This window comes from Ursus americanus, chromosome 12, assembly GCF_024610735.1.
Source record: "Ursus americanus isolate L20-20 chromosome 12, mUrsAme1.1.p, whole genome shotgun sequence".
Taxonomy (NCBI): Eukaryota; Metazoa; Chordata; class Mammalia; order Carnivora; family Ursidae; genus Ursus; species Ursus americanus.
In genome coordinates, this window is record NC_142138.1 from 5638973 (window position 1) to 5656154 (window position 17182).

General features: G+C 50.9%; 1 protein-coding gene across 1 annotated transcript; it reads left to right on the forward strand.

Moving 5' to 3' along the window:
• Window positions 1-2615: 2615 nt before the first annotated feature.
• Window positions 2616-3557, forward strand: FOXE3 (forkhead box E3). The gene has a single exon (XM_045799458.1). The coding sequence runs from the start codon at window positions 2616-2618 to the stop codon at window positions 3555-3557; it is 942 nt and encodes a 313-aa protein (XP_045655414.1).
• Window positions 3558-17182: the final 13625 nt, after the last annotated feature.

The window sequence follows — 17182 nt, forward strand, 5'->3', positions numbered from 1 at the left end:
TTCATACATGATCTCCATCTGAATCTCCTAACAATGAGGACAGGGCTCATTATTGCCCCCATTTGGCAGCTGAGGAAACTGAGGCTCCAATGAGCAACTGGCCCCAGGTCACATGGCTCTTGCGGCTAGATTCCCTACTGCCGCAGTCGCTTGTCTTGTTTTTGGTGAGCTGTTCACGGCGCCGGCACTGCCTTGCATTCCGTTGGGCCCGCGCTCAGGCAGTAGAACGCAATGTGGAGAGGGCACAGGGGCAGAAAACGCGTGCCTACAAACCATGCTGACCCTCACGGCTGTAGGGTCGGGGGTCGGCTCTTGGTCGCTGAGCGTCACCTCCTCCTTCCCCTCTGCTTCTACAGCCCTCTCTGCCCGTCTCCCACAGCAGTAATTGTCTGTGTCCATCTCCCCATCAGATCAACAGTCTCTTCATCTTGGTCTCCCCTGAGCGCTGGCGAAGGGCCTGGTACGGAAGTGCTCAGCGAGTGATGTGGGCTCAACCGAGGCCAGGACACCTGTAGGAGGGGTGGATTTGGGGTCCACATGGCACTGACAGGACCTGCAGATTGCTGGGATGGAGGGAGTGATGGCGGAAGAGATGCCCAAATGATGTTCATTATTTCTGCTGTGGGCGGTGAGGGGCAAGGGCCCATTTGCTGTGATACAGTTGGGGGTGCATGGGGTTGAGGCTGATGTCCAGTGGACACTGGATACGCTGACCTGGGGGTCAGGAGAGAGGCTAGACATCAACTCTGCAGCTGAAGTTGTTGAGAGCTGGAACTCCAGACGAAGTCATCTCTACAGTCTCACCTTTAAAATATGGTGTTCTTAGGAGAGTCATGGAGCTGGTGCTCTGAATTCAGGGGTTAATTCTGGCCCTGCTACCTACTAGCTGTGTGACATTAGGATGGTCCCTTAACTTCTCTGAGCCTTAGTTTCCTTCTCTGCAAAACAGAGATTGTAACAGTGCTGACCTCACAAGGTGTTTGCACTGAAGTGAGGTAATGCGTGTGATGAGTTTGCCGCCAATGAAATACTCAGTAATGGTGGCTGCTACATTATGGAGCGGGAGAGTGGGGGCCTTGAGCTTCCAGTTCAGCTTCGGAAGCCCTAGGCCACAGGCCTGCAGTAGTTACCTTTGGCCATTTGTACCCCAGGGCTCTCCACATCAGGGCCAGAACCGGGATGAGGTAGGTAGGGCCCCCAATTTAAGGAGGCTCTGGCTCTCAAGTGCCAGTCCTGCACTCACACCACCCCGAGAGTCAGTGCCCCCTTAAATTTCGGGCTGGGGCACCTCACTGCCTCACCTACCCCCAGCCCTGCTCCCTTGATCTTGCCTGTCCCCTAAGATAAGCCTCTTCAAGGCAAGTCTTCTTCACCTTTGGTTCCCTTCAAGCTAGGGCTGGCTCTCCTGTCACCTTGGAGAGATTCCTGAAATAAGCTCAGGGAGACATTACCTCTGGATGGTGGTAGTAGGTGATGTTTCCCAGAGTGAGTTTTTAATGAAAACCGCTAAGACAGGCCCCCCACCCCCAATGAAATGTGAGTGTGGCATTTCTGGGTCAGTAAGCAGTATTCTCAGACCTCCAAGCTATGGAAGCCCTTGGCGGTCTCTCTCTGACCTAGCAACTGGTCCTTGGAAGTCTGGGTTGTGTAGGCCTGTGTTTTGTGCATCTCCACAGTGTGTATGCTGTGTGTGTGTGTGTGTGTGTGTGTGTGTGTGTGTGTGTGTGTGTGAAAGAGAGAGAGAGAGAGAGGGAGAGAGAGAGAGAGAGGGAGCCCTTTCTCTAGAACAGAAGGGGCATGAAGAAGAGGCAGCCAGAAAGGCAACTCCAAGTTACGGACTTTCTGGGGGCCCTTGATTTTAAAGCAGCCTGTCACCTGGTCTCCATATATGCTAGTTGGATCACTTTTCAGGATTTTGTTTTTTCAAAAGCATGTTTACAAATGTCTTGGACAGGACAGAGTTGTGTGGGAGGTAGCAAAGAGAGGAGATGGTGACCCTGGAGCCACCAAACATCCTCTCCTGAGGCGAAACTGGCCTTATCCCTCTGCCATTCCCCCTACCCTACCCTTTTAATGTCCAAGACCAGCATGGTGTCAGGACCCCCAAGGCTGGCAAGGTGGTCCTGGGGGGCTCTCATCTCTACCCTAGTTGGGGTAGGAAGGACCTGGAGGACACTAGGAGAGAATGATGGAGGGGACAGGCAGGACCTGGAGGAGCCTAATGGGGAGGGGGCCCCAAAGAGTACACCAAGTGGGTGGATTTGTGATTAGCATTGACCCAAAGAGGAGGGGGTTGAGGAAGAGGCGGAAAGAGGGAAGGGGCCAGGACCGGACTGACCCAATGGAGATGGGGAAGGAATGAGGCCGGGTCTGGAAGGACTAACCCAAAGGGAAGAGACCAAGGGAGGGGCGACATGTAGGTGGCGGGAGACCGTGAGCCTAGTACTAGGGGATTGGGGAAGCAAATCCGGGAGGAGGCGCTGGCCGGTGGGGGAAGACCGGAGCCCTCTCCCCTGGCTGGGGGGACGGGGGAGGGGGGGTTGCCGTGTCCATATAAGGCGGATCGGCGGCCCCTGCTCTCTCCGAGCTGCGCGGGCAGGGGCGGCCGCATCCCAATGACCGGGCGCAGCGACATGGAGCCTCCCGCCGCTTTCTCGGGCTTCCCGGCCCTGCCCTCGGTCGCGCCGTCGGGGCCGCCGCCGTCGCCGCTCGCCGGGGCCGAGCCGGGGCCGGAGCCCGAGGAGGCGGCCGCGGGCCGCGTGGAACCGGAGCCCGCCCCCGCGCCGGGCCCGGGGCGGCGGCGGCGGCGGCCCCTGCAGCGCGGGAAGCCGCCCTACTCGTACATCGCGCTCATCGCCATGGCGCTGGCGCACGCGCCGGGCCGCCGCCTCACGCTGGCCGCCATCTACCGCTTCATCACCGAGCGCTTCGCCTTCTACCGCGACAGCCCGCGCAAGTGGCAGAACAGCATCCGCCACAACCTGACGCTCAACGACTGCTTCGTCAAGGTGCCGCGCGAGCCGGGCAACCCGGGCAAGGGCAACTACTGGACGCTCGACCCCGCGGCCGCCGACATGTTCGACAACGGCAGCTTCCTGCGGCGCCGCAAGCGCTTCAAGCGCGCCGAACTGCCCGCGCTGCCCGCCGCCGGCCCGCCGCCCTTCCCGTACGCGCCCTACGCGCCCGCGCCGGGCCCCGCGCTGCTCGCGCCGCCGCCCCCCGCCGCGCCCGGGCCCTCGCCGCCCGCGCGCCTCTTCAGCGTCGACAGCCTGGTGAGCCTGCAGCCCGAGCTGGCGGGGCTGGGCGCCCCCGAGCCGCCCTGCTGCGCCGCGCCCGACGCCGCCTTCCCGCCCTGCCCGGCCGCCGCCTCCCCGCCTCTCTACTCGCCGGGCCCCGAGCGCCTGGGGCTGGCCGCGCCGCGCCCCGGCCCCGGCCCTCTCCCCGCCGAGCCCCTGCTGGCGCTGGCCGGGCCCGCCGCCGCGCTCGGGCCGCTCGGCCCCGGGGAGGCCTACCTGAGGCAGCCGGGCTACGCGCCCGGGCTCGAGCGCTACTTGTGAGCCGCCGCAGCCGCCCGCCCCGCGCGCCCCGTCTCGGCCCGGCTCGGCCCGTCTCGGCCCGGCTCGGCTCGGCCCGGCCCGGCTCGGCTCGGCTCGGCCCCGTCCGGCTCGGCCCGGCTCGGAGCGCGCGTCAGGGAGCGAGCGCACCTGCGACAGCTGAGGGCCCCCATCCCGGGCACACTGCCGCCTTGTCTCCACGGGACCGCCTCCTCGCCCCCCCCCACTCTCACCTGCGAGCCCCCCTCGGGACGCTCCCCCCGGCGCCGTAACGGGTCCCAAATCCCGGAGCTGGATCGCCACCAGCGAGCTCCCTCCCCAGCTTCTGGTGCGCCCCGAGCCTTCGGAAGCCAGACCTTCGCTCTCAAGCCGCCTCCTCGACTGGCTCCAGACTTCTTCCGCCTTCCCTCGTGTTTTCACAGCGTATTAGAGGTCAGACCCCTGGGTTCCTGACTCCCCTGCTGTCTTCCCTCCATTTCCCCACAAGTTTGTCCCCACCCCCACTTACCTGTCTGCACCTTTCTTACTGGGAGAGAGCGTCCCTTCCACACAGACACACCTGGCTGCGCTGTTCCAGTCCCGGAGGACAGTTCTTCGAGATCTCTGAGATGGAGCAGGACCAGGGGCTCCTGACTGAAAGGGGGGCTGGTGGGCTGCCCCACCATCTGGAAAACGTAGGACTTACTGGGTTATTATTTTTTTAATTAAAGCTGGTTTGATTAAAAAGAAAAAAGAAATCTTCCTCTGGGCTTGGTGTGCTGGCTGGTGACTTGGGGGAGTGATCTGGGGAGATAGGGAGTGAGCTTTGTGCGGGATCTTGGGTAGCCACGGGTGAGCTCCTCCTCAGTTACCAGACGAAGGTTCATGAAGTAGGATTAGGATGTGATTAAGCCATAGCTGTGCACATAGTGGGCCTAATAACATGCCACCACCTGCTGCATCCCAGAGGCTGGTAGAGATGAGAGAGGGTATGCACATTATTGTATTTGGCTAGGGGGTTCGTCTGCTGTGGGAGATTACTCCCAGCTCCCATGGATAAGGGAGCATTGGCCACTCCTCTAATAAGTACTTGTAGAAGGTGCCAAGCATTATCTAGGCGCTGGCAATATATCACTAAGCAAATGGGCAAGATCCTGCCTTATGGGGCTTATGGACCTGTGGGGAAGAGACATTGCCAATCAGTCCTCAGAGAAATAAGGGAAGTGCTCTAGAGCCTTGCACTCAAACTGTGGTCCATAGACCTTCATCACCCGGGAGCTTGTTAGAAGCACAGAATCTCAGCCTCCTCCTCAGACCCACCAAAGCATCAGATTCTGCATTTGAACAAAACCCCCAGGTGATGAGTATGCACAGTATTCTGAAGGAAAGGCTGGGGGCTCGACTGAAAAGTCTAAAGCTCCCTACTTTAAGGAAGGGGGACCATGAACCACAGGTTCCCCCGATGAGCTTCTGGAGCTGGATCCCGCATCATCATCTGTGCCTCCTGTTCTACCTGCCTTGCTAGATTTGAGCTGAGCGACCCAAACCTGAGCCGGTTACTGACTGTCCCCAGCACCAGGGTCAGGGCAGCACCAAGGGGAGACTCTGAGATTGCAGTTTGAGGGAGTCGGCTTTGACCCTGTCCTGCTCCCTGGTGCTGGCCCAAATGCTAAGCATCAGGCTTTTCCAAGCTCTCCTGCCGCAGCACTGCCAGTCTAGTGGGGCCTGGATTGGGCGTCGGGGAGTGGGCTGATGGGTCTTGAATCCAGGGTGAATGTGATTTGCATGTTGGATGTTGGACATGCCTGGTGCACCTCTCTTAGTTACAAGGATTTAAAGTTCTCTAGTGTTGGAGGGTGAAGGTGGAGACTCAGCAGCTTCTAGGGGAGAAAGGGCAGGAAATCTGAGAAGACAGGGAAGGCCCTTTTGGTGGTAGGACGCTGGGTACAGACTGTGTGGTATGAAATGCCCTGAGTAGACACCCTCCTTCAGCTATTAACCCCTTTCAGCGCGAGTCAGCTAATTTGCCTGAAGCATAGCAGCTCTTCACTTAATATGTTGACTGACTGACTCCCTGGTGTCTAATGTTGTGCCTGACTTCCTGAATAATGACTAGGTTGACAGTACTTTGGCACCTTTTTATCCATTCCCACTTGCAGTCCTTGCAATGACCTGCCAAAGAGGTGGAAGTGAAGGCTATCTCCCCATTTGTCGGATGAGAATTGCCCCTCTCTGGAGCCCAACAGGCTGCCTGTTCTCTAAGGAGTAGAGCTCCACAAACATCAAAATGTAAACTTTCTTCTGTTCCAAATGGTGTTACCGCCCCTCCTCCTGCCTCAGAGAACCTCTTGATAAAATCCTTCCAAATCCAAGAACTGTTGCGGGAAGGGGAGAACCCTTCTCAGTCTGTTGAAGCCAGGAAGTGCCTTGTGAGCTCTGATTTCCATTCTTGCCACTGCCCTGCAGGTCTCCATGCCGAGAACTGGGAACTCTGAGGGCTAGGTGGGAAATGTCTGTACAGAAATACTAGAAAGGTCACTGCTGAACTGGAAAATCAGAGAGATTTTATTTTTTTTAATGCCTCTTTAATTTTCCTTTATTCAATAAATAAATAAAATCTTTTTAAAAAAATCAAAAGCCCCAAACACTTATCTAGAAGTAAGATTTCAAAATTATACTCTCTGCCCCCTTTTTGGAGAAAATAATCTGAGTACAGCCTTCAGACATCATTTTGTTTTGTTTTTTTGTTTTTTGTTTTAAAGATTTTATTTATTTGAGAGAGAGGGAGAGCTCAGGAGCAGGAGGGGAGGGGTAGAGGGAAAAGCAGATTCCCCGCTCAGCGGGGAGCTGGTGTGGGACTCCATGTGGGACTCTTATCCCAGGACGCTTATCTGACAGAGCCACCCAGGTGCCTGAGCCTTCAGACACCTTAAGTAAATATTTCCCCCTTCATTCTTTAGGAAACTAGAAGTCATCTTTAATCTGAAGACACATTTTTGACACTTAATTTTTGTTTTTATTTAACTGAAACAAGCATATAATCAAATAGCAAAGGCCTATGATAGTGCCTCGCTTACTCTCAGGATCCCTGCTTTGTTCCCTAGAAGCATCTACTTTCAATTCCTATTGGTCTCCTTTGGAATATACTTCCACATTTCCATGCTTATTTTTTTATTTTTTTAAAGATTTTATTTATTTATTTGACAGAGACAGCCAGCGAGAGAGGGAACACAAGCAGGGGGAGTGGGAGAGGAAGAAGCAGGCTCTCAGTGGAGGAGCCTGACGTGGGGCTGGATCTCAGAACTCCGGGATCACGCCCTGAGCCGAAGGCAGACGCTTAACGACTGTGCCACCCAGGCGCCCCCAATGCTTATTTTTTTAAAAAAGATTTTATTTATTTATTTATTTGACAATGAGAGAGAGAGACAGGCAGAGGGAGAAGCAGGCTCCCTGCTGAGTAGAGATCCTGACGTTGGGCTCAATCTCAGAACCCTTTGATCATGACCTGAGCTGAAAACAGACCCTTAAGCATCTGAGCCACCCAGGTGCCCCCACATGTCCATGTTCATACTCCTTTCTCTTGAAACAGTGATGATTACCTTCCTATTATAATAATCATTCACCTCTAAAATCGTGATTTCTTTCCATCCCTGTCAAACTACCTACTTTTAGCATTTACATCTTATTACCATGTAAATACTGTTCTCTGATAAGTCGCTAATGTACCCTGACTACAATTTCTTCTCCTTCTTCTTCTTCTCCTCCTTCTTCTTCTCCTCCTTCTCCTTCTCCTCCTCCTTCTCTTCCTTCTCCTTTGCAACTTTTAATTTTTCCTGGAGTCAATGCCTTATTTTTTTCATTTGCTTAGCTTTCTTTCTTTCTTTCATTTTTTAAAAAAAGATTTTATTTATTTATTTGACAGAGAGAGACAGTGAGAGAGGGAACACAAGCAGGGGGAGTGGGAGAGGGAGAAGCAGGCTTCCCGCTGAGCAGGGAGCCCAATGCGGTGGTGGGGGGGGGGTCAATCCCAGGACTCTGGGATCATGACCTGAGCTGAAGGCAGATGCTTAAAGACTGAGCCACCCAGGCGCCCCCACTTGCTTAGCTTTCTTTGTACCTATGGCTAAATCTTCTGGTGTCTTCCAAAAGCATTGTGGTACACTTCTTCACAAGGTCAGACTTATCAGGAAATCTGTCATTGCTTTTGGTGGTTGTAGATTTCCTTTCCTGGGGACATCTCTCCCAGAGTTCTCTGTCCTCCACATCCAGTCTGGGCTGATTGCTCTCCATGTCTGCTGCACAGATGTGGACCTGAGTTTTCCCTTCACTGTTACCCTTGGGATTCCTTGGAATTCCCTCCACCTCTATCCAGTGTTGGATCCTCTGCTTCCTGGATTCCACATCTTCCTTTTTCTTGGTTTATTTCTTTATTTCAGTTGAGGTAAATTTGGGAGCAAACTTTGCACATCTGAAATTAAGGTGATCATTGTAGTATGAGAAGCTAAGTGTGCACTTTGACAATGAAATGGTTGGGTCAAAGCTGTATCTTTGTAGACTTATTTTGGGGGGTTGAGGAAGAGGGGAATGGGAGTTGTTATGTGGGTTCAGTATACACTGTGTTATGGGGAAGCTGGGAAAGTAGCTCAGTGTTATGGAAATGAGTGGTGCATGTTTTGGCAGGAGGATTAAGGCACAGAACAGTTCTGAGTTCCTTACAGGAATATACATGTGAGTTGAGGGGGCTGCCTCCCAACTTAGGAGGACTTGGAACACTGGAAGGATGGCTTTGGGCCCAGGATGGTGCTGAGCTGGTTAGAAGGTCTGTTGGAGTTCAAGAAAGTGGCCAACATCACCCGGGCACAGGGAAAATTGAGTACATAGGAGAGTGACATCCTTGGAAGGGACATAGGTAAGCAGATCAACAGAGTCTCTTTTGGGCAATATTTCATGCCTGTGGGCTTCACTTGGGAAGGCAGAGGGAAAAATGCACAACCTGGAAAACCCTCTACTATTAGTAGTAGAAAACCCTCTACTACTACTGGTTTTCAGCCCGTGTGAAGTACCTCTCTGAGAGGGGAGGTCGGGGAGGATTTTGCAAGATACAGGAGGCTACAGTGGTCTTCTTTTAAACAAAAAAAATTCTGTAGACCCCCCAGTATTGACCTTAACTTTTTATTATAATGTCATTTAGTATGTGCAGGTATCAAATCCTTAGACTTGTGTCTCTTACACAACTGGAAAACAAAATGTTTTTCACAAATTAAATTGAAACAGAGCTACAAAATAAAAATTCATATTCATAACATTAATCAAATGTAAAAGAAGATACCATTTTGCTGAAACTAAATAAATCACATGCACCATAAATGTGGCCTTGACTGCTCCATCACAGGTCTTTTGGGTTTGGTGTGCCTAAAGCCGTGATGACTAAACTCATCGACCACTGTTTTCTATCTTTCTTCCTCCCTCCCTGACCCCCCTTTCTTCCTTCCTTCCTTCCTTCCTTCCTTCCTTCCTTCCTTCCTTCCTCCCTCCCTCCCTCCCTCCTTCCTTTCCTTTCCTTTCCTTTCCTTTCCTTTCCTTTCCTTTCCTTTCCTTTTCTCTTTTCTCTTTTCTCTTTTCTCTTTTCTCTTTTCTCTTTTCTTTCTTTTTTCTTTCTTTTCCCAACACAGGGCTCGAACTCATGACCCTAAGATCAAGACCTGAGCTGAGATCAAGAGTCAGATGCTTAACCTACTGAGTCACCCAGGCGCCCCTCCCATTGTTTTCTTTTGAATGAAGTACAAGCATTCCTGCATATAGCAGGCCATACCACCAACTGGCCCAAATGCAGCATTTACTTATAAAGTCTACGTTGTTTTTTGCCTTATCTCAAGATTAAAGTAGTACTAGTTGACAATAAATGTAAATGAAGACTCTAAATATCAGATCTCTGATATTTGTATCAGGAGGTCACGTAAGTGCTTCACTATATGCTTATATGAATGTATTTAAGATCACTATTGAAATGAAAACACAACATTAAAAAATGTTCATAAATTCCTACATGTATAAGAATATGTTCTTAGACCACATTTTGAATGAAGCCCTTGAAAATTTAAAAATAACTAAAATTATTATTTATGATTATAATTATAATATATTATAATTAATATTATATTATAAGTATTATTATTTAAATAACTCTCAGGTTAGAGAAAAATTGAAACTACAGACTATCCATAAGTTAATAAAGGTGAGAATAGTACATATTGGAATCTGAGAATAGGGGTGCCTGGGTGGATCAGTTGGTTAAGTGGCTGCCTTTGGCTCAGGTCACGATCCTGGGGTCCTGGGATCGAGCCGCACATCAGGCTGCCCTTTCTAGTGGGGAGCCTGCTTCTCCCTCTGCCCCTCTCCCTGCTTGTGCACTCTCTCTCTCTCAAATAAATACATAAAATCTTTTTTTAAAAATCTGTAGGATGTAGTCAAACCTGTGCTCAGAGGAAATTTCATAGCCCTAAATATGCTATTAGAGGGGATCTGGGATGGGGTGGGGTGGGGAGACCAATGAGAAGGCTATGGTAGTATCCAGGCAGAGAAGGATGGTAGCTTGGTGGAGATGGCAGTGGTGATGGAGGAAAATCAATATACAAAGGTATAGAGAAGGGGCGCCTGGGTGCCTCAGTCGGTTAAGCATCTGCCTTCGGCTTGGGTCATGATCCCAGGGTCCTGGGTTTGCACTCCCCACTCAGCAGGGAGCTTGCTTCTCCCTCTCCCTCTGCCTGTCACTCCCCCTACTTGTGTTCTCTCTCTCTCTGTCAAATAAATAAATAAAATATTTTTTTAAAAAGGTATAGAAAAAATCAACAATTGGCTAAAATCTTCCTATTCCACAAAGGTTACAAACTTTCCCTTATAATCATAGCCTCATGCTAACCCTGAAAGCTTGGGATGGTCATTTGACTGGTAGACAACCTGGTCGGGCTTGACTGATTTAAGGAGTGATTAATCTCAATAGACCCACTAGTACAGAAGAAACAGAAAACACTGTCAGAAACTGGCCCTCCATTGTGCCCACCTGCAAGCACGTAGGCTAGCTGGTTTTGCCCATGAATTCTGTCAAACTATCAAGGAACCTATTTTTCTAGTTATATAAATTGTTCTAGAACACAGAAGAAATGGAAATCATTCCAATTCTATTTAATGACATTTTCAAAGCCTGATAAAGAAGGGGTGAGAACGCAAAATATAGCCATTCTCACATACGAAAGCAGATTCAAAGGTCCTCAATGAAATATCAGCTTACAAAAAAAAAAAAATGCATGATCAAGTACAGTTTATTCCTGGAATGCAGGGTGGCATTATTAGAATTATCAGCTCCGATTTACAGGATATGAAATTGGGGCTCATAAAAGTTAAGTGACTCACCCAGGTCAAGCTGCGAAGTTACTGACTCAGAACTTGACTGTAGGTACACGTGACTCCAAAGTCGTTCTCTGCCTCTGAAGAAGAGGCAAGTGGAAGTGGAAGCTTGGCTCAAAAGCCCCCTAAAATTCCTCCATTCACCCTGATATCCACCCCCTCTGCGCCACCCCCACAGCCCCAGTCCTGATCTTGAAAGATACCTTCCAAGCCAAGTGACAAGTTTTGGGTTCCTTTTTCTTTCAGTTTTTTACCTCCTCCCCTTCTGGGCTCCCCCACTCAGACCCCTTTCCCTGTACTCCCCTCCTCCAGCCCTGGCCCCTCATCAATTTTGTGGAGACAAAAGCGCCACCTATTGGCCACCTTGTATGCACTTGACCAGGATTCATTTGCATGCTATTTGGGGCTGGGAGTGGCTTCTGGTGCTGAAAGTCACTTGGAACCCAGTTGCTTGGTGCGGAAGAGGAAAACTGGCTGCAACTACCACCTTGCCTGGGCAGCGCTCCCAGATCTCCTGTCCTCCTCCATTCTTCTTGGCAGCTTTTGGTAGCTACCCCATTGCAGAGGGGCTTGGAATGGGGTAGGCAGTCCCAGCTGCCAAGAATTGGTCTACTCTGTGAGAGGGAAATAGACGAAAGCGTGCTGGGTTGAGGTCAGGAAGTCAGAGGTCTGGTCAAGCACTGAGGCAACCCCTTTCCTTTCTCTGTCTTTCACAGCCATTCCCAACTCTCTCCAAGCTCCGTGATTGTGTGCTCCTCCCCAGCTGAGGACTCAGAGGAATCAGACACTGCCCTGCTCAGAGGAGTCAAATATAGGTGGGTGAAAATATAGCATGCGGAGTGCTGACAAGATGAAGGGGTGTGTAGGTCACCTTGGTCACTCACCAGTTGGAGCCTCTGCCTTGAGCTCAGCCTCAGTCTCTTCTGAAAGAGGGAGGATGTGCCTTGCCCTCTCTGCCAGGGTGATATGGCTTTTGTACTGCTGAAGCCATTGTGATGGTGGGCGAGGATACTCTACCCTGTCTCCCTCACTGGGCAGCTTCACTAGTGCTGGGCACACTGGACTTTGGCCTGAGAGCATCTAGGCTCTTGTCTGGAGGCTGGGCTTGAGGTTTCGGGGTGGAGGAGAATTAGAAACAAGAGGCTTGGACCCTGCTGGAGGGGTTCTCAGGCCCCACCTTAAGCATCAGACTGGCTTCCTGAATTGTGTAGGGACCGTGGGCTGGTGGGTTTCACAAGGAAGTCTTCCTGGAGGAGGTGAGCTCTGGTTTGGGGTTTTGAAGGAAAGGGGAAGGCCTGCTATTCCAGTTTCTATGAAACCCCCTTTCCTCCATCCTAATCCCTGTCCAGCCTGGCAGGCTAAAAAAGTCTGACTACTTCCAAAGCCATTTAGGTGGGACCAAGACAAGAGACAGAGACAGAGACAGAGAAGGGTGGGAAGAGAAGAGCAAAATGGTAAGGTAGAAAGTTTGGGGTCCTAGCTAGCAGACTCACCTACTTCCCTGCCTAATGGGCGACAGGTCAGCGCCCACAGGCATCCACCAGATCGGGCTTAAATGTCCCTACCTTCCACATTAGCCACCAGCCATATTTTCAGGTTGGAGCCCACAGAAGGTGTTTAGCCCACAGTTACAGTTTTTATTACTCATATGTTCTACATACTCAGCCTTATTCATTCGGATGATTCCATTGTTCTTTAAAGTATTTATTCAGTGGTTGAATTGGCTATACACTTACTTGGTTTTAAAATTATAAAAAAGCATTCAGTGAAAGGTCTCTCTTCCACTTTTGTTCCCCATTAATTTGCCCCAACAGATAATGTTTATTAGTTTTTAATTCATCCTCCTAGATATTTTTGTTGCATATGCAAAACAAAACAAATATACATTATTTTCTCCTTTAAAAAAACACAATTGGAAGCGTAATGTTTACGCTGTTAAGTATCTTGAATTTTTTCACTCAATAATACATCTCAGGCTCTTTCGAGATCAATAGATAAAGAACTCCTTTATTCTGTTTTACACAGCATACTACTTCCTTGTATAGATGGGCCATTATTGGCGTAATCAACCCCCTGTCAATGGACACTTACATTGTTTCCCACCTGCATTCCAGAACCAGCTGCAATGAGAGCCCATGCGTGTCCCATGTGTGCAGGTCTCTCTGCAGGAGAAGTTCCTGGAAGTGCATTTCCACGCAGTCCTTGTCAGGACACTAAGCTCCCTGTGACCACACTGGCTCTTTTGGCAGCTGTCCACTTTTATTTCTCAAAGGAACCCTTGGTGACCGTGGTCAGAATTCCACTTTCTCAAACCTCGCTGCCCTCCCCCACCCCGTGATCTTCCCATCAGAACCTCTCACTAGGGCCCCTCACCAGATGGTTTGGCCTCTGGATCTGGGAAGCCTGGGCACTTACCACCTCCACCCTGGGTGGGGTCTGTGCCCTGGCCATCAGTCTGTCCAGAGTGATGGCTCCTTGTCCCTTCCAGTCTCCAAACCTGGGTATCTGTGGCAGGTGTCGGAAGCTCATTCTTCAGACCTCCACTGTTCAGGCCTCCAGGCCGCCTGCCAAATGCCGCCATCTCCTCCCCTTCTCTGCCATCCCTCATCCCCAGTTGTGACTTCCTTCTGATCATCGGGTCATGTTCTAAGATCTGCTCCTCTCTGGCCTTGGATTTCCCATTTCATTGGGAGGGGTCCCAGCTTCATGGGAGGAAGTGGATGAAGGAAGATCCAGCAGCAGGCCCCCTGTGAGAGGCAAGCATGTGATGGGGCGGGGGGGGGGGGAATCCACTTTGTCAAACAAGGCCCTCAGTAGCCTGGGAGTGTCTGGATTAGCCCAGACCTGTGGTGTCAGCTCATGTAGCAGATGGCACCATCCTGGCTGACCGAGACCAGGAGCAGCAGGAGCCTGGGCAGGTCAAGACCATGTGGAAACATGGTTATTATTATTGCTATCAATGGCAGTCACTCACCATTGGAATTGTAGGTAGGGCACAGGAGTTAAGAGCCCTGGTTCTTGAGACAGACTGTTCAAAACGGGAGATGCACTTCTTACATGTCAGATAAGGAGGGGAGGACCTGGGAGGGGCAGAGGCAGGGATGGGAGGAGATCTCCAGCCCCTCGACTCAGGCTCCACTGCTCCTCTTCAGTCGCAGGAACAAACCAGGGGGAGGTGCATTCAGCAGGCAGCTTGGAGCAGGCATCCTCAAACATGTCAAGGCCAGCAAGGATCCTCACTGAGGCATCCTGACCCACAGTTGGCTCCAACTAGAATATGAGGCGTCGGGAGTCTCTTGAGGTGACGGGCTAGGAAATGTCCTTGGTTTCTGTCTCCCACCCAGCTACCTGGATCCTTCACAAACAAGGAAACTGGGGCTTAGAAAGGTTATTTGTTTGAGACTAATACATGGTGGAGGCATAATCTGAACCCATCTCTAAGACTTGGAGTCTGTCTGCTGTACCTAGATGCCTCTGAGATTCCTATCCAGTGATGACCCAGCAGCTCACACATTTCCAGCGATGGCGCACTCACGCCCATCAATGTAGCCTATCACCTCTCTGAGCGGCAGCCCTATTGGAAGGCTCTCCTTCCACGGAGTCACAGATATTGAGTCACCTGACAACCTTTAGGCTCCCATTTGCCTTGGTCTCTGTGCTCCAGGTCAGCCCTGTAGAGATTTGAAGATGGGGGCTGTGTCAACACTGAGCTCTTTATTCTCCGGGCTAATGACCATAGACTGGTCCTTTGTGTCTACAGGGCATCTTTCCATCCCCTTCTGTATTAATTAGGGTTAAGTTCAGTTGGGAGTAACAGACTCCACCACCACCGCCACACTCCCCCCGGCCAAGAAAATTCCACAACAGTGGCTTAACCAATATTGAAATGTAGTTCCTTTCCCCAAAAGTCTGTGCAGGCAGTTCAGGGTAGAATGGCACCTCTAAGATTTCAGGGACCCAGGATCCTTCTCTCTTGTGGCTCTGCTATTTGTGAAATTCAACTCAAACTAGCAGAAGGTCATTACACCTAGCTTAAGAAAAGGGAGAATATCTTTAGAATGTCTGGAAAGTCTTAGGGTTCTAGTTTTGGGCAGAGCCAGTGGACATAGCACTCTTGTTAAGCTGTCTCTCTCTTTAGGCTGTTTCCGTCTGTGTATGGGCTTCAGTGTCAAACTGCATTCTCCATGTGATCTTCTGATCCAAAAGCAGAAGCACCCTCCTGAGTTCCCGGAGTCCATATAACAAATCTTGTCGAAGGAGTGCCTGGCTTGGCTCAGGTCACTTACTCCCGCCTCGACCCGTCACCGGGCCTTGGGTTTGCATTGCTGTGGTTGATCGTGCTGGGCTGCCTGTCTACTCTTGGAAGTAAGTGTGAAGGACACAGAGATTGGACAGCCCCATCAGGACCATGTGGACTATGGGAGGGGAAGTGTTACCCGAGAGATGGGATAACCCCAAACTGTAAACGTGTCAGTTCATCGCGCTAAGGAGAGTGAATTTTGTTTTATAAGCAATGGGGAGCCCCTGGAAGATTTTGTGAGGATTTGGCTGGTTTGATTGGTCACAACCTTTTAAAAAGAAGGAAACTGAGGCAGAAAACATGAGAGAAATCCAATGAATGCTGCAGTCAGGGAACGTGGAAAGTCTCTCTCATAGGGGGACATGTTCTCCTCCCTTCGGGGACGGGGACTGATGGGGGAGAAACAATGTCTGTTTTCAAAGAACACATATTTCCACTGGTGATGGAAGCTATCTGTCTAGGGAGTCCCAGACAAGAGGGAGAAATACGTCACACTGTTCATTCATTCACTCATCATTCCTGAATCCACGTGTCTAACATTCACTGAATACCTACTATGTGTTGGGTTCTGTGCCTGGCAGGAGGCAGAGTGACTGATAATGATGAGAAATGTTTAGTGAGCTCTTCCAAAGTTTCAGGCACTAGCCTGAGTGCTTTATATGCATTAACTAATTTAATCCTCACGAGAACTCAGTGAGGTAGGTACAGTTATTATCCCCACGCTGTAGAGGAGGAAAAATGAGGATGGAGGCAACATAATGAGTGTTCTCAAGGAACAGACAGTCTACAGAGGGTGGCAGACTGGAAGATAAATGATGACAATGGACAGAGTTAAGTGTTTTGGGGGCACACAGGCAGGAGCCCCTCCAGCCCGGCCAATGGGAGGTGTTGTCGGGGAAAGCATCTCATAAAGTTTGACATTTGAAATGGGCAGAGGATTAGGAGGACAGGGCCAGGCAGCAGTGAGCTGCGGGCAATGGTCTAGAGGTAAGAGAAAGTTTTAAGTTGGGGTTGGGGGTGTGGCTGGACGCGCAGGCAAGGGCCAGGCTGCCTAGTAACCTGCGTAGACAAGCACAAGATTCCCTGAAAGCAGAGCAGCTGGCGGTGGCTACCACTGGGGCCTCATGCAAAACCGCGTGAGAATCATCCTCCTAGCTTCTTCCTTAAGTTTATAATTGCAAGCACCAGGAGACCTCCTCCTCTGCTCTGAGGTCTCAGCAGCAACCCCCGGGGTGTGTATTAGCAGAGCTTTCTTAGTCCCTCTCCCCCTTCCCAGGGCAGAGGGGAGGGAGGTATTTGCCGGAATTGAGGCTGTGTCCAGCCTCCCGCCCACCCACCTCCTGATGTAAGACACTTAGCCAATCCCTGAAACATAGAATCCTTCAAAGTAGCTTGATCTGGGCTGGGGTTGAGGAAAGAAAGAGTCTGACTTTCCAGGGCAGCTTTGACCTCTCTTCCTTCCTTCCTGCCCCACCCTGTAGCGGTGACCCCTTCTACCCCATTCTCTCCAGTATTTCCCCTCTCCTTATGTCCAGGCTCCCCCAACCAGGCCTCACCCGTCAAAATGAGCCCTTCCCCATATCCAGGTGACACGGAGAGGGCTCCAGGCTTGGGAAATGAGAGGTTAGGGATCTAGTTCCACCTCTGCTACCAATTTGCTGTGTGACCTTGGGCAAGTCAGCCTTCCCTCTGGGTTTCTCCCTCTGGGTTTCCCCCTCTGGGAAACGGACTTTGAAAACCTACAGTCCAATTTTGGGATAAATGATTTCAGTCTTTTATTTACTGGAGGGAAAGAAAAACAGCACACCCAGCATGCAATGCAAAGGGTGGGTGGAGTGTATGGATTAACGGTCTTTTGGAGAAGGGCGAGGCAGGAAGCCGGTCGGCTGTGCCATGCGGTGTGTGAGCCTTGTTGTCAAGGGTTCAGGCTTTCAGTTCTGAGGAG

Excerpts from the sequence above, each read along its gene's own strand:
- FOXE3 (XM_045799458.1), top strand. The coding sequence starts at position 2,616 with ATGACCGGGCGCAGCGACATGGAGCCTCCCGCCGCTTTCTCGGGCTTC.